This window comes from Thunnus maccoyii, chromosome 4 (assembly GCF_910596095.1).
Source record: "Thunnus maccoyii chromosome 4, fThuMac1.1, whole genome shotgun sequence".
NCBI lineage: Eukaryota > Metazoa > Chordata > Actinopteri > Scombriformes > Scombridae > Thunnus > Thunnus maccoyii.
In genome coordinates this window covers 15,145,077-15,164,523 of record NC_056536.1, presented here as the reverse complement: position 1 = coordinate 15,164,523, position 19,447 = coordinate 15,145,077, and the positions used below count along the sequence as shown (strand labels likewise).

The window sequence follows — 19,447 nt, the reverse complement described above, 5'->3', positions numbered from 1 at the left end:
GGACCTTAAGAGCCCTGTGCCATCATAACTCCACTTCAAAATGGAGGCCTTTGTTCTGAGATTGTTGGAGAGGACATCATAGCAAGGTAGCAGCACATCTTTTCATCCTCAAACACACTCACTCAGTCTGCTGTCAGTGAAGGAGATCCTCTGCCTGATAAGGCTTCAGAGAAAGGTATTCCTCTGGGACCGTTGTTGAGGGATTTCTACAGTTCTGCCATGCGCTGATTAAAGGAACACTTGTAGATAATCCTTTTAAAAAAAGGTCTTTGTTGTGGCAGAGGTGGAGTGAGGTGGGGTGTTGAGGGGAAGGAAAAGCCAGAGATTTGGATTTTGAAATGGTTATCACCTTGGTATGATCCGCCACTCTAAGATAAATATTTAATGACAGGGTGGCTGAAATAGAGCTGTTATAGACTGCTGGTGAGAAATGGACCTTCTATTTACAGCCCATACTGCTCCATAAAGTCATGGCATTGGTAGACAGCCCAAGGTTATTAGTGTGGCATGAGAGTAGTGTGTGTTTGCGGTGTGGGCTGCTGAAGAGTTCTCACTCTTTTCTTGCTGCAGTAATATGAAGGGAGAGAAACGCACTCAGTCTGTTACCTAGCATTCCCTCATGAATCCTTGATGGATCACGGGTGCGTGTATGTGTGTGAAGAAGAAGAAGAGCACCGTTGTGGCAGCGCTATAGTTAATGCACGACAGCGATACTATTAAGGCACACTTCACTTGAACTATTTCCACAAGCGAAACAGCTGTATGTTTTTTTTCCTCCCTTTACTACCTTAGCTTTGCTCTGTTTCATTTCATATGCTCCCTGCCCTCTGGGTTCTTGTTTGATGTCATTCACGTCATGCAAAATTGATTGCGAAGGCTTGCATCAATGCTTGCTGCAATGAAGTTATCACAGTGTAAAAGACAGATTTCTCCACATTGATTCTCCTAACCTTACGCTTTCACACTCAAGTGAATAGAGCCTTAAAATTGATATCAGCCCTGCTTTTAGATTTTTGGCTACGATTATGAAGTGAAGCCTGTATCAGGATTTGAATGTTACCACTCAGCTCATTTAAACACCGATCTAGACTCGGCTTGATTCATCTTGTTTACTCATTACAAGATAGCTGTGGAGAAAGCAGTTACTTTCAGCTTTCAAGTACCTCGCTTTTGGTCACACTGCGGCTCTTATTCATTTCACTGGATCAGTCCAGTGAGTGGCGTGCACTAACATCTTGCCTCTCTGTGTAGGAAATAGGTGGGTAAACACAGCAGAGTCCTTGAAGCACTTCCCATCCCTGCTATTGGATTACCAGCTGCCTTTCCGGGCCTCATCTGCGCAGATGAGTGCCAAGATCAATGGAGCTCTTAGTGCAAAGCTAATTCGATCAGGACTGGCTTTGCTACTGCTGATCAGAGATTATTTTTTTTTTGACGTGAAACAAAAACTTAATCAAGTCAAGCCCATGTCCAATAGCCCGTATTTTCAGCCGCTCCAACTCCCATAGACATCAATTAGGAGGCATTTCATATTCATTATTGAATTGGGTTGGCCTGCTGAGTAGAGGTGTGGAGATGGAAGTAGTGAACTGCTGTGTAAAGTGATCCGGCCAGTTTTGCTGACTGTGGCAAGAATGCTGCCTTTTCTCCAGCAGAGCAACTGGCATCATAAATAAGCTAAGAGCGTGTTTTTAGAAGGATGAGGTGTCTCCTGCTCTGACGGTGAGCAGAAACGAAGGGTTGAAGGGCATATTGACCCTCTTGTTCTGGAAAGCGAAAAGCAGACTCTTCAGTGCCCCTTGTTCCCCATTAATTATTGTTTGATGCTAATAAAGGAAGGGGGGTGGGGGGTGGGGCATGTTATGAAACATAATTATTCATTGCAGCATTTTCCCCCCACAAAGAGCCTCATCCCTCCCCTCCCTTCATGCTTAGCGAGGAAGCCGCCAGGGCTGTCAATTGAGTACAGGAGGCAAAGATGTCCCCTTAGCCTTTTAAAGAGGGGACAGGAGGGAGCAGGGTGAAGGGCGCCATTTGCCCGAGTGATATATGAGGAGAGACAGCAATATATGTAAGGTGCTGCTGAAAGAAAGATAGAAGGTCAAGGCACATTACACTCCAGCCATTTATTGGCTGAGCACATAGTCTGACCTGCACAGCAAATACAGTTGCTCAGCAGCAGCTTTCTTTTTTTTTTTTTGGTTTATATATGTATGTGTGTGCGCGTAAATGTGTGTGTGTGTGTGTCAATGGCCTACACATTTTAGATTGACACATGTGTATACACAAAGATGAATGCACTACTGTAGTGAATATGCTCTCAGTGGCTTTTTATAAGCTTGCAGATGCAGTGGGAAGCTATTTTAACAAGACTGTAGTTCTACAAACCTGCCCTCCTAGATTTCCACTAAGAGACTGCGACGTGCAGAAGCACTAGAGGCTGATTTCCTATGCATGAGCACGGCATATGGTGTGCTTAAACTCAATGCGAGCATGGGATTAGTTAACAATCGTGTTTCACAACATTGTGCTAATTGCTAGGGTTACTCCAGCGCTATGAATATGTTTCTTGTCCTACTATAACTAAATATCAAGAAAGCAGGAAGGTGAGGTTTGTCAAAATTTTTGTGTTTTTGGCATAGGCACGGCTAAGTAGTATTTTCATTGTCATTAATGGCCCAGTGACGAGAGGAGAAGAAGTCTGTGAGACGGCCATGGTCAAAGCCTAACATTAACATTCCAAGAATATCTGAGGCTTATTCACAGCAACTCAGGCGCGCAGCCCTCTCTGTTCACCTTTTGGTTTAAAAGAGACAACAGGGCCTATAGTCAGCCTGAGCCGTGTTGTGTCAGGGAGTATTTTTTAATGTGCCGTTGTTGTTGCACAGTGAAGGATGTGTTGTGTAATCCAATATTTTGCAGTTGTTAGGTGTTTGGGAAGATGAAAAATATGCAGCCTGTGTTTGCTGGAGGCATAGCACACTATCAGTTAGGGATCAAGTCTCCATTTCACACATGAACAGGCAGAGTTAATCTGCGGATCACTACTGTACACTGCGTTAGAATCCAGCCTCTTCTTATATTTTCCCAAAAGCCGATTATTCTAGGCCCCTGCTGCTAATGTTTTTGGAAAATAGCTGCCCTTTTATAGCTTATGTGTATTTTTAAGTGAAGACCTGGTAGTCCTGGTAGTAAACCATGTAGGTCTAACTCCTTCAAACTCTTTAAAATTAATTGTGTGTATTTGTAGCCTACCTGTGTGTGTGTGTGTGTGGCCTCTGTGTTTGTGGCAGGGTGCACTAAAATGCCACTGCTGTAAGAGGCCCAGTCCCAGGCGCTGCATGTTTTATGAGCTGTCCACAGAGGATATGGGAGCTCTGAGCTCAGATCCTGCTTGTTCCAGCAGTGTTTTCATCACTCCTGGCCACTTCCTTCTAGCTTTTTTTTTTGACGAGGGAGAGAAAACGCATCCAGAAGCAGGCAATATTTACAACACACCCTTGTCAACGGCTATAGTTTAAAAAGCGTGGAAAGCAGCACGGAGGCCTCACACTCATGATTCATTTTATTCTCCTCATGCGCATTACAGAGGGTGCTTTCCCTTCTGCCTAGGATCGCTGGCCCACACGACTGAGATGGTGGATGTCAAGGCTGAACGCTACACTGAATATTCCACTCTCCCAGTCACCTCCCCCGCTGACTGCTTTCTAAAGCCGTCCTTTTCCTTGAACAAACACATCTTCAACTGGAGAACGTTCGCTGACTGTCTGTTTGCAGTTCTTACACACTGACTTGTAAGTTATAGCTGCGGTTGCAACACTGCTGAAATTACCACAGAGGGTAACAAACAAAAAAGGATGTTATGCTTAGAAGATGAGTCTTGTGTTTTATTTATTTTGAAAAGGCAATCAGTCGTGATGGTTGGTTGGTTGGTTGGCAGTTATACGAGAGGCGTTTGCATATGAAATAATAGCCCTTCCTAATTAGAGGTAATACCATCCTGTGGTATCTAGAGGTGGAGGTGTTTTTTGGCTCGGATCATTATAAGACGTTGAATGGAGGGATTGTGCCCCCCTCCCCGACCATCTGCTCGAGAATAGAGCCGAATTTGCCACCACATAGCTAAATAATTTAGGCGGAAAAATGGTTTTGTGTAGTGACCTAATGGCTTTGTTTTTTGGGAGCTGTTCTTGAAGACATCCTTCAGTGCCCCCGCTGGCCTGTGCCTGTCAGTCTGAAACCTCAGAGCTGTCTTATCTGTCACTCTAATCTATTTATGTTAGTTTTTCCTCTGTGTTGGCACGTCACTCTGTGTGGCATAGTGATTAGAGTAGCTGGAGGATGTAGGGCAGCCGTATGAATAAATTTCCTCCTCTCCCACACTCATTTAGACTACCAGTCAGAGTCGAACTGACGGAGAGGATTGTTAAGCTGATAGGCAGATCTGGGAAGAAGTGGGGATATTTGATTGCAGAATATCAGTGGAAGTGGTACATGATTGAATGCTCAAATATTAATATCTCAAGAGTCCTTTCATTCTAACAGACAGCAAAATCAAGCTTTGTGTTCTTTTCTTTTGCAGTAAATCTTTTTATGACATACATCTGATTGAGAAAATGTCATGTAACTCATTTCCTCCTCCCCCTGCTGTAGCTCTCTTCCGTTTTATAGAGATAAATATTTGAAGATACATGTATGATAGAGATGTTTTTTTTGTACAAATCAGACTTGAATGTGTCCCCAGTGTATACTTATACCTCTTTTGACCCCAGTTTTACCTTTGGATACATTTCCTTTGCAACAGCATAATTCACCAAAAAATTGAATTGTCAATGCCTCTTCAGAGGAGAAAAACACTAGAAATCCTTTAGAATTGTGCACTTTATTCACATTGCAAAAAACCCCCCATAGATCTACAGGAAAACTCAATTAAGAGCCACATTCATGACAGTGCTGTCTGCCACCACATACCTCACATTCTCTTGCCTTCCTTATCAATGACACGTTGGGAGAGGTCCTTTACTGGCCTGCTCACGATTACATTTCTCAAGAGTGCCTCATTTAGAGGAAAGGGGAAGGGTGACAATGGACAACCTTGGCATTTCCCTCAGGAGCCGTGTCAAAACATGATGCCTCGTGAAGCCGTCAGAGCTGCTCAAATGGCCTTCAGCTTTCCTCTAGCCAGACAAACGTGGCAGACTGAGAGGTACTGTGATCCTGAAGTAGCTGGTATTAGGCTGTGAAATGAAGTCCAGCTCACAGACCCTGTAGTTAATGGACATCTCGGGTTGTGTAGCGGCCCCCTCAGGGCCATTTGGAGCTCTCATGGAGAGCACACAAACAGGGACTAGAGGAGGATTTAGCCTTCTTTTAGAGATGGAGTAGAGGCTTAAACCCTGTGGTGCTCACAGTCTGATCCTCATGTCTATGTGCATGAAAGTACCTGTGGACCGCTGGACGTCGAATATGTTTGACTCAGTTGGTATTGGTTTATTTTACAAAAAGAGTATCGGATGCCATTGTTAGCCCAGGGAGATTTTGTAAATTACCTTGGTTAATCTTTTTAGACAGTGATATTTCATTGTTGCACACAGTGTCATTGTGCATAAGAGTCTGTTCTTGTGCAGCAGTACTTTGCTTTTTTACCGTGTGAATCTCAAGGCAGGTTTAAATGTTGATGTTGGAAAGCCCCAAGCTATCTTTTCGCGAGCATGGCTTTTACCTACTCAACTAACCCCGGATGCCGGCTAAAAATAGAGGCTTTGTGAGCGCAGCTTTAGCAGAGGGAAAAAAGATGTGGTTACTCATCAGTGAATTGAAAAATAAGTGGAGCAGACAAGTATCTTTGCCCTGCCAATGTGAACTAAAACAGAGGGCCTCGGAGAATAAAGCAAACTATGATTGCACCAGGTAAGACAAAGCAGGCAGGGTGCAGAGACCACAGAGAATCCCTTATGAAATGGCCTACCCCTCGCCTCCAGCTGAGCCTTTCATTGTGCTGTTGTTTCTAGAGGGCTTGGATGGCAGCTTAGATTAGATCGCACTGAGTAATGGATTGGAGCTGACGAAAACCTGCTGCAGCTCGACATCACCACAGCTAGCATCCGTGCACTGCTGAGGATCTGGCTGGTTTATTCGGATCAATTTGAGTTGCCCTCATTGTTAATAACCCTGTGTATATTCATGCTAACATTGTTCTCCTCTAATCTGTATTCATGCGAGTATTTCATTCAATCCCTTTGCAAAGCCGGCCCTAAATCCTTGCCAATCACATTTTGCTACTTCATAATTCTCCAATTGAATATGCCATGAATGACTTTTCAGTCTCACTTCCCCAAAACTGAGTGGATCACTATGCTGGTTATATTGTTGGTAGATTCTATTTTGCATTTAAATGTACAAATTTCTGGTTTTTCCATTATTTGTTCTATAAAATACTGTTTGAATAAATGTCCAGCTTTTGCAAATTCATAATCCAAGAAAATCAATTACCAAAATTTGGCGGGATAAAAAAAGAAACCCTCCCAGCTGTATCAGTCTGTATACGTGCTCAAGCAAAGCATGATAATTTGGATGTTTATCCTTAGACAGGTTTTGATTAAAACCACAGAGATGAGCATGGATTTGGGTAAATGTGAGAGTGATTGGAATGAATAAAACATGGCTTTTTAAAAGGCTGTTCGAGAGAGAGAGAGAGAGGAAAAAAAGCTGTGTTTAGTAACAGAAACCTGCTGTGTGGCCATTGTGGGGGATAATGTGTTAATCGAGCCACAAACTGTGTGGTTTTTCAGGCCAGAGGTCTCATTTAAACAGGCTCGGGAAAGAGAAATGTATTTGAGCGGGGCCCCGCTGGCTGCTAGCCCTTGACTCCATTGCAGTAATGTAAATGGTGGATTAGGTGCAGTTTGCTGGGACCCCCCCGCTCCAACTCCTCTCTAGCCGCTGCCCCCTCCTTCTCTTTTCCATTAAGACAGCTGGTATCTTTCAAAGGGTCCTGGCCCAGTGATTGATGTGTAATAGCTCCAAGCCTCACCTGCCCCCTCACAGCGTTATTCATCGGCCAGGCAACCAGCGCTGCTTTCTACTGAGCACTTTGTTTCCCGGGTTGTGGGTGGAGAGCCTTCTCCCTCACTTTCTCTCTCCGTCTCACTTTCTCTTTCTCCTTCTCTTCCCTCTCAGCCGTCAATACATTATGACTTTTCATTGCCACAGTGCCACTACTTCACACTGACTCACTTCTTGTGACTCACTCAATTTGTTCAACTTCAAATTGCTCTTTTATCTGCATCAAACTACAGCTACTGATGTGCAACACATTAACCACAGACACTTGAACATATTGCTAATTGACTACTAAGAGTTTTAACACAATTACACATGTAGATTTTTTTTTTTGTTGCTCTAGGACTTAATGCATACAATTCTGTTAACATCAGCAAGGTAATTCGAGATACAGGATTTGGAAGGCAGTTGTGTAAAGCGTATCCAGATGCAAACTAATAGCACCTTGATTGTAAAGATACTTATAGGGGCTTAAAGCAGCCCACAACATCAAAGGAGAATGGGCCAGCCCTCCATTTGCAACAGTTCAGAGCCCTCGTTGGTTTCAGTGGAAGAGGCTTATGTTACTGATTAGAGGAGAGAAGAGGTGCTTAGCTCATACACAGATTCTGGCAGCCCCCAGGATTAGAGCGGCGGTGCTATCAAATGCTACCTTCATCAATGTTTTCATTTTCCTCACACCTCGAAGACATGCTGTTGGATGTGGACACAAGGGATGCGGCAATTAACCGATTTCACTATTAACCGCGCTTTAAAACGCCACAACTGTAAAGGCTCAGCTACACTGAGTGTTTCTGTTCTCACTCAAAAAAGGGACATTATGAAACATTATTTTTCTGTGAACAATGAATGTACTGTGAGGAAAATTAAACAAAACTAGACAATTGTGTTTAAAAAAAAAAAAAAAAAATGTCCATAAGCGCGACCGGCAGGCTGCAGGCAGAACCAAAACAAACCTGGTGCACCAGCTTAAAATGCCGTGCTGTAACAAGTTCAGGTACGCAAAGTTGCACATGCTGTCACAAGAGTGACTCCCCTTATTTATGTTTGAGGTGGGCAAGATTAGCTAAAGGAGATGAGAAGTGTTCTGGCAACGGCTGAGGGACCCAACATTGAAGCGTTTTATTCACTAAAATGCCTGAAATCCTCAGTGTGGGAGTATTTTGGATACATAAAGAATGACCAGGGGGTTGTTCAAGAAGAGAGATCTCCATTTATTCAGCTATACATGCTCAAGTAAAGGTAATACACTTAGTTAAAAAACCATTACCTTAGTGGTAAGTTACTTAACAAAACATTGAGTTGGAAGGGAATGAAATATAAAAGTGTCACTTACAATCAACAAAGTAACTGTGAGCAGGAAAAGGAACGTTGCACCGTTTCTAAAGTAACGCTCACATAAATGGTATGTAATCCCCTCAAGGGATTCAGTGCAATCATTTACATCTGTTGCTGCCTCCCATCTGTGTTGAGTAAACACAGGTAGGTATGGTAGGTAAATATGCCAGGTGTAAAAGACTAACTTAACATAAGGATATTGTAGACTTCGAGCACTTTACCATGGGATCTAATTAATTGCATTTCAGTGATTAATAACAGCTGCATAAGAGATGTTCTCAATTTATTTCAGTTTTTCTAAAACTGCAACAGCAAAAACAACAATAGACAGGATATCAATTTAAAAAAAATAGGCATAGATGACAGTTTATGATAAGAACACTTCTGTTTATTACCTACATTGGTAATATTTTCCCCTGGACTAGTGCAATGTCCACTTGAAGTTCCATCTTGGCATGGATTATTTCATTATTCACTTTATTCTAAGACTGCCTCTAGTACCGTGGAAGAATCTTTGGCAAAGTGTGTATTATGCTCCCTCTTCAAAACAAAACATGCTCATGTGATTTTACCCATCTTCAGTATTGTGAAATAGATTAATAATAATCGTGAAACTGTGATTTTTCCTCAGACTATAATCGTACCATCAAAATCTATAATCGTTGCATCCCTAATGGATACAGGAGGGGGGCACAGTATGTATTTTGGAGGTGTGTATCCACAGCGGGTGTGTGTCCTTGCATGCACATGCGCGTTAGAACTCTCCTGAGCCCTCGCGTTTTTGTGTGTGCACTAATGTGTTCCTGTGTGTATATGCTGGCAACCCAGTGGTCGCCGTGGTAACTCATCATTAGGTGATTAATGGGGCTGTGACGAGGCTGCGGTTTAATCAGGCCCGGTGTTTGTGTTGAAGCCGACGACAAGAGCAGCTGCCCTGTCAGTTGGTGTCTGCTCACGAGATGACAGCACCCGCTGCTGAGGAGCGCCGTTGTCAAACGCGCTTCTTTGTGTGTGTGTGTGTTTGTGTGTGTGTGTGTGTATGTGCCTGCCAAACATCTTTCTTCTACTTTCCTCTTTCCTTCTATTCTTCACCTCACATTCTTTGTAGCTCTCTCAATAAACGCAGGTCCACTTGCAGACATTCTGTGTAATTTTCACTCGAAGCCAGTTTTGCTTTACCTGGCTCGATCTCCATCCCTCCCTCCTTTTTCACTCTCCCGCCCTGCTATCACGACCATGGTAACGCGGGTGCTGATTGCCTGGTCTTATCCCTCTGGGTGCTGTAATAACTATTTCTAGTTAATTTGTTGCGGTGGGGGTGGAGGGGGCAAACACTGGCAGTAAATGAGAAGCCTCCTTTGTAGGCGCAGTGTGTAGGGGCAGTGTAGTGCACACAGCGTGCTGCTTCAGCTTTGCCCACTTCACTGTTTATGGAGGATTTCATTATGGCATGAGAAAGTGGTAGCTGGGCTCTTTTGAGTGAATGACGATAGCTGAAAATGGCAGTGGACTGGGCACGGCAAATGACTGGCTCAGCCTCTCTCCTCTCCCTTTCCTTACCCAGTGGATTGCTGTGTTCTTCCCTCCAGGGCTGTCACTTCACATTAACACAGTGGTGACTGTCAGCCAGGGCAGAGGGCTGGGGTGGGGTGGAGTCCACTAAGCCAGAGTACACACGCACACACACACAAACACACATACACACACACAGATGAGCCTGGTGTCATCGCAGATGGTCTGCAGAGAAGCTAGCCAGTTAACTCTGTCATTGAGCTTTATGCTGTGTCCCTACAAACATTGGCATGGTATTACAAACGACAAGCAGCGTCTTGTGCTGAAAAACCCCTGGACACATTATCTCTGAGGAATTCTATTGGCTGCAGGCCTCATCCTCAAATGCAGCACCACCTTTTTGTGCTTATTCAGTTATGACTTCCCTTTAGCTTATTGTGTTACAAATTCTCTACATGATTCATGGCTTTCTACTTTTCTCACTTTCTTTTTTCCACCCTTTTACCCTTTATAACTCTCTTTTACTGCCTCTCTGAAAGAAGGGAAATATGTTTGAGCAGGAAACTAGAAGGTTCTGTTCTTTTGATAAAGCTGCTCAGTGCTCTCCAGAGTCCTCATGGTTGTGGAGGGGAGTTCCAACAATTACTGTGATGCTGAGAAGAGTCAGCACAGCTGCCTGTTCTCTAGGAACCAATTTTGTATTTCTCACCCACAAAAAATCTCCTCCAGTTAAACTTAGAAATTGTAGCTTCTGTACAGTAAGGATAACGATTAGTGACATAGGGTTATGCTAATTGTTTTTCTCCTCTTGTCCACAGCTTTTCTGAAACACTGGGGTTGTTGGTGTGGCCAAATTTTCCCTGGATTTGACTGGTAAATTCAGAAGACTGAAGCCCAGGCTCACAGTCTACCTTTCACGGAGGCCCAGCCGTGAGAGGACTGAGGAAGGCACGTGGCGGATCATGACGGCCGACAAAGAGAAGGAGAGGGAGAAAGAGCGGGACAGGGACAGAGATAGGGACCGGGACAAGAGAGAAGCCGGTAAGTCCCGTCGGCAGGACGGGGACCGGGGCGAGAGTGAGAGCTCCAGGCCCAGGCGCAGCTGCACGCTGGAGGGCGGGGCCAAGAACTATGCAGAGAGCGAGCACAGCGAGGACGAGGACAACGATAACGGCAGCACAGGCGGAGGCAGCGGCACGGCTGAGGAGGCCGGAAAGAAGGGCAAGAAGAAGACGCCTAAGAAGAAGTCACGCTACGAGCGCACAGAGAATGGAGAAATCACCTCCTTCATCACAGAGGACGATGTTGTTTACAGACCCGGAGGTAAGTCCTAGTCATGGCTAATCTAACTGTCAGCAGGGGGGCCACACGCTGGCACGGTCTCTTAATACAGTAAAAAAAAAAAAAAGTCAAAAACTATCTCTTTTCATCAACTTCTCCAGTTTAAAAATAATCTTAAACCCACCTCATTAACACCACATTCACTCATTTACTTTTATCTTACTTTGCTCTTAATAGGCTCGTTTTTTAGGAATTAAGACAAAAGTTTTAATTAATCAATGATTCATTTCTGGGTTGTTAAAGAAACCGTTATCTCTATTGCAATAAGCTGCTGAGGGATTGCAGATTTTCCAAAGTAGCAACTCTCCAACAGCAGAAGTACTCCCTCAGGCTAGAGGCCAATGCATCACATAATCAATTCCAAGTTGACCCACTCTGTGCTTTGTCTTGGGCTAAGTCAATAAAGCAAAGTGGTGCTCGACTAGATGATGTGATAGTGACGACAGCCATGATAATGATTTCATCCCAACACCATCTGACTCACTGAAAGTATGCTATCTCCTCTGGGGCCAAAAGGTACTCTAGTTTCCTGGAGAGACGTTTGAGCTGCGGTACAGTGTCTTTATTATGTCAGATGAATGAGGCTAAAAAGAGAACCAACCTTTCCCGCAGCTGTAAACATGGCCTCTTTTTCACCTACTGTTTATAAATTGGTTGTACTAGAGGGGGGAATGTCAACATTCACTGTCGGAAGGAAGCCAGGCTAGCTTGTCGTGCGTGTGTGTGTGTGCAGTCTTCTCTCTCTCTGCCACTGCTCAGTGCTATCCCCATTGCACCTAAATCATTGCCGCCATGTCTTTTCATTTATCTAGCAGCTAGCAAAAGGTCAAGTAGTGGGGGGGGAGGGGAGGCAGCCCACATTGCTTGGATATTTAATGGGAAGATGTAGAAAATTACAGCCAGTGTGTTAGGTAATCTTCTCCAACAAACCACCCCTACACACACCCACACAAACACTCAGCCTTCCCTTTTTCCCTCTTCAGCTGCTTCAAGTAGGTGCAGTGAAAAAGCCAGACCTCCCCACCTTGCACTCTCCGTCCGGGCCATCTATCTCTGGTATCAGTGGTGGTCCTCAGGCAAGCAGTCGCACTGAACCAAAGCCTTGTTGTTGCTCAATCTCTATTTCTGTTTTTCTAACACTCCACTACGGACTCCATTGAAGCCTTTTTTGCTCTGCATTTCATGTTTAATAGAGAGAGCACCGGCGCTTTGTCTCACAGTCAACCATGCAGAGAGGGGGGGAGAGGGAGTGGGGGGAGAGGGAGGGTAAAAAAAAAAAAAACGGAAGCAGTCAGTCACATCAATGAAACATTCAAAAGGCATATAAACAAAGTCAAGCGTCTCAGTGGATTAGCCCTGCCGAATATTTATATTTCCACATCCGAGTGAACAGCAGAGCCAGTGTCTGGTTGATGGGGAATATTTATGTTTCCTGTCTTCTCCTTCAATTAGTTTGACAGGTCTAGAGCGGCCCGAGTGTCACAATGTGCTCCTACCACGCAGATTGTGGCTGTTAGACTGGTTTAGATTAGGGATGAGCCAGGATTGGGTAGTGGTGGCCCAGGTGTCGGTACACTAGTTTGTAATTTACCTCCTATTGTCAACACGGAAGATCCTCCACCTCAGCAACTGACCTCCTGCTGTCTCCTCTGCTTATTGTTCAAGTGATAAGCCCTCTGTGTGTGTGTGTGTGTGTGTGTGTGTGTGTGTGTGTGTGTGTGTCTGTGTGTCTGTGTGTGTCTGTGTGTGTGTGTGTTTTCCTCCTCCTGCTTGGTCATTGGTAGCAGCCTTCTTGCAATCAGATTTGATGTGTGCAGCTTAGGCAGGCACAAAGCCTGCCATGGATTATGCTTTACTAAATGTTAAATCCCTTTATAGCCGTCTAGTGACACACAATATGTAAAACTGACCACCCTGGGTGAGGGATTTGCACAGCCGCAGACATGGGGAGAGGGGAGAAGACTGTGATGGAGAGCAGCACAGAAACCGAAATACTGTTTTGATTGCTTTTGTCATAGGGAGCTTTACAAGCACCCAGACTCATGTCATCACATGAGAAATAACAGGTAAGCTAGTATTGAAACAGTCTGCACACTCCCAATCTCCAGCCACCCTCCAATCTCTCTGCTTAGCCCTTCTATCCCTTGAAGATGGGTTCAGGCGGCTTAGTGCTCATCGATTGGATGGGGAAGGGTGGAAGGAGAAGTGCAATCGGCCAATAGGTGGGCCCGCAGCTAACTCTAGCTCTGCTGCCGCTGTTTTAAAAGGGATGGAGGAGCGGTTCTGTGGTGGTGGCCAGGGTACTGTGTCCCGGGCCATTTTTATGGTCGGCTGCTGGGGGTGAACAGCCCGATGCAGCGCAAGCAGACATGCCGAATCGATCGGTGCCCTGTGGCTGAGCTCTCACCACTTCCTGAGGCCCAGTCAGACACCTCCAGAGCCTGTTCTCTACACTCGTCCCCCCACCACCACCTTATATTATAGATCCTCTCTCTGGAGATTATACACACTGCCATGGGGGGGATCAATAGGAGACACCCTAGGAGCACGGAGACACACGAAAAAACTTTTCAGTACACACACATACACACTACACTGATAACCTGTATTTGTGCACACTCACAAGCTTACTGTAACACCTATACATGCACACACTAACACTTACTGTATACAAAGCATGTTTTTAACAGTCATAGACATGGTCCCTATCTCTGACAAGCACACTCCCGCTGCACACTACACACAAGCTCGGTCTAACACACACACACACAGCACCATCCACATAGCTCATCCCCTCTCTCCACCGCAGTAGAGCTCTGCTTGGCGCTGCAGGTGGCTGGCTGCCATAGTATGTCTCCTTCCTTCCTAACTGACTGGCTGGCTGGTCTGTTTAAAATGGAGAGAGCTAATGGAAACCACCGCCCCCCCCTCCCCACCCACCCACTCCTTCTGCCCTTCTTCTTCGGTGTATGTCACACAACATGGCCGCCACAGTTTCAGTGGGTTGGCCGTGGCAGCAGATAAAGACAAGACTTGTTTTAATTTAGGAATTTCCTCTTAAGAGAGCGATAGATTCGTGTAGCGAGCGCAGTGTATAATACAGAGAGATTGCAGGCTCGCCTTAGAAAAACACCTTGTGTGTATGAGTGTTGGGGGAGTTGTTGATGTGGACAGCTGGCACTCCTTGCCGCAACCACCACAGAACCCTGGGGAGCATGTGTGTATGTGTGTGTGTGTGTGTCACTGTATGTGTTGTGCAGCAGGAGTATGTCTGATGCACACATGTAGCACTGGATAACCAGCCCCCCCCCATCCTCCTTTCTTCAAACTCTGGACCAACTGTTGGCAGTCGCACAAACCTGCTATGTTCCTTTTGTTTCCAAGGGCTTCAGTTTTTTTTGTCAAATATATATCAGCTTTAATTTTCCTTATGTTGGCAGGGTTAGAAATGTATGTTGTCATTGCTAAAAATGTAGAGAATCTGTATTGGTGCAGATGCTGACACCGATTAACCACATCAGCCACATTAAAACACTATATTCTAAGATTTTAACTTAACAATACAAGTGGATTTTGCACAAGCATAAAATAGCATTTCACCAAGTGTTTAGCTGATTCACTGAGCACTCTTTTGCAGTTTTTCTCAAACCTTTAGATATTGTTCAGTTCTGTCATTTGGAGTCAAACAAAATGATGCATACTTTATTCAGTATCTTCTGAATTAAACAGTTAGTCGTTTAAATCTAAGGTACCTGCCATATAATTCCATCATCTATCAAATTTTCACCGCCAAGATATTTGATTCAGAGCAAAGTAAATCATACTTGGTAAGAACACAACACATCTGTATTCTGCTGTCAGTATGGATCCCCATGGGAAGCCGGTATAACGTGCTTCAGTAAAACGCTGGAATAGTTATTCTAGAGCCAAGACACCGTAGGCTAGAGCTCGATTAGCATAGCACATCCCCTCTGCTGCAAAGTCTAGTTGTCGATCAGTTTGCTGTTTCCAGTCAAGTTAACATGAGGGACAAGCCCTGGGAGTCATCTCATATTGAAACATAGCAGTGTGAATCTGTAGCCTGTCGCTAACTGAACGGATCTATTTTTAAAAAGCCCTCTCTGCTCTCCCATCTCTCCCCACGCTAGAGACTCTGGGAAAAGGGCTTTTTAGTGAAATCCAACCACCTGCCGACTGCTAAATGAGAAAGCGTGGGCTAGCCGAGAGGGATAGGAGAGGAGGAGGAGGGGGGTGTTGTCAAAGAGCCTCTGTTCTCCCCTAGGAGCTCAGTCAGCTGTAGGCCTGCCCTATTGTAGAGAGCTGATGGTATCGCTTGCCAGGTATTTCCCACTGCTTTTCCAGTGTGAAGAAGGGAGAGCTGTTGGGCTGGTGTTAGAGGAGAGAGGAAGGAAGGTTGAGGAAGAATCAAGAGTCCGTGTGCCCCAGGGGCCTTGATTGCCTGTTACACCACCCCACTGGGACCGACCCAGCAGGAAACGGCACAAGGCAGCTCTGGTCATCAGCTGGTCTCCCTGGCAGAGGCTCTGTGGTTGGTGGTGGATCAGTAATAACACCAGTTTCCCTCTTTCTCCCGAGCTCTCTCTGTCTTTCTTGGCCCTCAAGTCCCCTCACACCCCTGTGGTTCCATTATTGCATTCCTTGTGCTATTTAATTTTGGGATCAGTACACTCAAGGGGGGTAGCTTTCCTAAAGCCTTGCACAACTCTGCTATGTGTATGTGTGTGTGTGTGTTTTCCTGTGCGTTCGTGCATGTGCACGCTGCCAGTTTGAGCCAAGCACCACTTTTAACAATGCAGGTGCTCCCACCCCCCCCCATCACTGTTTACAAAACATTGGCATATATGACTGTGTTCACAATGTGACTTTTCCATTGTTGCTGGCTGGCTCGTAAAAGAAAGCCAAGCAGATATTATCTAAGAACTCCCCCCCTCCTCCTCCTCCTCCTCCCCTCTGCTGGAATGCTGCAGCAAATTAAACAGCATCTTATTTGCTTGGTACAGAGAGTCGGACACGGCTCTTTTGCTGAGGCTAGGTGTGTTTTAGATTAGACATGCTTGGCAGCCATAAGAGAATGGCTGGCTGAACAATGAGCTACAGCTGAGAAAATTGCTGTGTGTATATATATATATGTGTGTGTGTGTGTGTGTGTCGCAAGGCAATAACAATGACTATTCCATTGCTTGAACTCAGCAGTGACAATGTAATTGGAGAAACGATGACCGTCAGGATCAGGTTTCAGTGTAGTACTCGGGTCTGAGGAGCTGCGCTCAGTAGCTTCATGATTATCTCCCTGTGTCGAAGTATCGAGCTTTCTCTCGCTCTCTATCTGCTTGAGTGGCGTGGCTGTCGGCTGTGGATTGCAGGGTGGAGGCGAGTAGGAGAAGAAGTTAAACTTATGGCTGCTGAGGGAGTGAGAGCACTCTACTACAAAGGCTCTGCTGTGGTTCTCCCTCCTACAGCGCAGGCTTCATCCATCCAACCAGCACACACTTCATCCCTTAAAAAAAAAAAAAAAAAAAAAAACTGCCCATCCCCCCACACAGACCCCCACCACAGCTAAACCCTTCGTCCCTCCCCTTTCCACTTCTCCACTTGAGTGAGGAGACCCATTTCCAAATGCACAAAATGGCAGGAATGTTTAACAAGCCAGGCAGACCCTGGAGGGAACCGTGTGGCCCCCTCCTCTACCCCACAGAGCCTCCCAGAGCTCTGTTGCCTCCTTTTCGTTCAAACGGCGGAGTCTGAAGCATTAACTTGGTTTTAACTTTCACATTCATTGAGATTCGTGTTATAGTCGCTTTCAGAGAAATGCCCTTGAGGTAGTAGTCTTCCAGCGCCAGGATGAATTCAAAATGTGCTTTTGACGTTCGAAGAATAGACTCGCTTGCTGTCTGTGAATGATTAAACTAGATCCCTGTCTTTTTTTTTTCTTTTTTTTTTCTCACCACCTATCTTTTTCACTCTCACTGTCTGTTCTTTATGCCTGTTGATGTGCTCTGGGGTGCAGACAAGGAGATCCGGCCTCTCTAAATGAATGTGCCAACGAGGTGAAGGGACACTAAACCCTAATTCCCTCGATTTGACTCCTCCGAAACATGTCATCTCATTCAGATTAGTCTCTTTTGTTCTCAGCCCTCCCCCCACTCCCTCCCTCCCTCCTCTGCTACCCGCTTCTCTCTGTCTCTCTCTCAACACACACACACACACACACTCACACACACACTGTGTCGCTCACAGATCACACAATAGCACTGATGGATATTTTCATTCATGTTATCTTGTAAATGACTTCCAGGGATGGTGTAGAGGAGAGAGAAAAAGAAGGAGAGGGGAAAAGCGAGAAGAGGGCAGTACTGAGAGAGATATAATGCGTCACTCAGCCAGCGAGGGCGATAAACCCCCCCACCCTCCCCTCTCTCTCTCCTCCTCCCTTTAGAACAGCTCATTCAGCCCACAGCAGATAACAAGCCCACCCTGGGGTTACACACACACACACAGCCTCTCAAAAAACAAAGCCCATGATGTCACAGGCACACTCATACACACCAGCCCCTCTACAAATGGTATCTCGGATGTCAGAGCCATTTAATATCTTTGCCACCCCTCTTTTCCTTTGCAAGCGGTAAGATAAACTACAGCCAGATCGATAACTCTGTTGACACAAACAAATAAATAACAGATGATGACAGTGTCAGTCACTGGAAAAAAAAAAAAAAGCTAGCCGCACATCTTTTGTGAGGGAAAGTGTGGCTTAGTCCTTCTGCACTGAACAGCTCAGCATGTGTAGAAACGAGCACCAGCAGAATTTGTGTGTTGTGTATCCTTCACAAATCCTACCTACAGTGGCTTCTTCTTTTAACCAAACCGTCTTTTAACCGAAACAGCTGCTAGATATTGTAGCGTCGTAACTTTTCCTCTTCGTGGATGTGTTAATGTGCCAAACGGTAGGCAGAACCAGCCCTCAGATCAGTCGAACAGCCTGTTACATTGCTTCCATTTGAATAGAAGGTCAATTTTCAGTGTGTGTGATCTATTTTTTTAATCAATTAAGCATCAGTGCCTTTTGATTGCTTTGCCTGTTGAGCTAGCAAGAAATCTCTTTCACAGGTTATTATTTAAACCAAAATTTATTTATTTATTGCTCAGTTTAAGAGCCAAAAGTGAATGAGACAAATGCTAATATGACTTTTGTAAATTCAAATCTCTTTTTAGATTAAAAAAAAAATCCAACCCATGGCTGTTTTTTTTTTTTTTGTGCAACGTACTGTGCCAGGCTTAGCAGTAACCATTAGCCGTGTCCCCCACCTACTCCTCCTTTCTTCTCGACAGAAGTGGCTGTGTGTTTTTTGTCCGCTGCAGCGTGAATGTTTTTGTTAAGGAGATGAGGGTTCACGACCCGGCCATACCACCAGTCACATTCAATTTAACAGCACAGCCGGTCAGGGCCACCTCCTCTCACACAATGCTTTTAACACTTATGAGGGTTATGTAATTTGGCGACATTTTAAAACATGAATGAGAGCAGAGAGGGTGGATTTTTTTCTTTTTGTTTCACCGCTAAGCAAAGCTAACAGGCCATATGGTGCAATGACAAAACTTGTATTTTGTCGGAACGGGTTACAGTGATGGCAAGGGAGGGTGTTGGGGGGGTTAAAGCCAGTATTGCTCACTGGTGTATAAATGGAGTGGAACAATAACATAATTCCCCTTGGGCGTAATGTTTGCTTTGGAAAGGCAACCTTGTAGCGCTCCAAAAGTCCTTAATCCTATTACTCGCATTCCAATTGAATTTGACTCAAGGAGAAAAATGTCTTTTCAGCAGAGGTAACAGCACACAAAATAATATATTACTGAGTCTGGCTGCAAAAAAAAAAAAAAAAAAACATGAAAGCTTTGAGAACTGTGAACATCTTCTTTCTAACTCAGTGTTTTTCTTTATTTTTCTTATGTGCAGATTGTGTGTACATTGAGAGTCGGCGGCCCAACACTCCCTACTTCATTTGTAGCATTCAGGATTTCAAGCTGGTGAGTAGTTTTTCCATCTTCTCTCTGTCCTGTTTATGTCCCTGATGGTTCAGCACCATCCAACCCGCCAATCCCATGTCACAAGCTGGAAAACAAACCACACTTGTTCTAGAGAGCAAAGATGTCAGAAGAAATCAGAGCCATGATC

The 19,447-nt window shown here is 44.9% G+C and overlaps 1 protein-coding gene across 6 annotated transcripts in view; it reads left to right on the top strand.

Moving 5' to 3' along the window:
• Nucleotides 1-19,447, top strand: part of rerea (arginine-glutamic acid dipeptide (RE) repeats a) — a 132,089-nt gene that overhangs the window by 45,198 nt on the left and 67,444 nt on the right. For all 6 annotated transcript variants that reach the window (XM_042410272.1, XM_042410271.1, XM_042410269.1 and 3 more), the window contains 2 exons: nt 10,731-11,235; nt 19,229-19,299. In XM_042410272.1, the coding sequence (XP_042266206.1) occupies nt 10,875-11,235; nt 19,229-19,299 (432 nt within the window). In that variant the 5' untranslated portion in view covers nt 10,731-10,874. The remainder of the gene's footprint in view (nt 1-10,730; nt 11,236-19,228; nt 19,300-19,447) is intronic.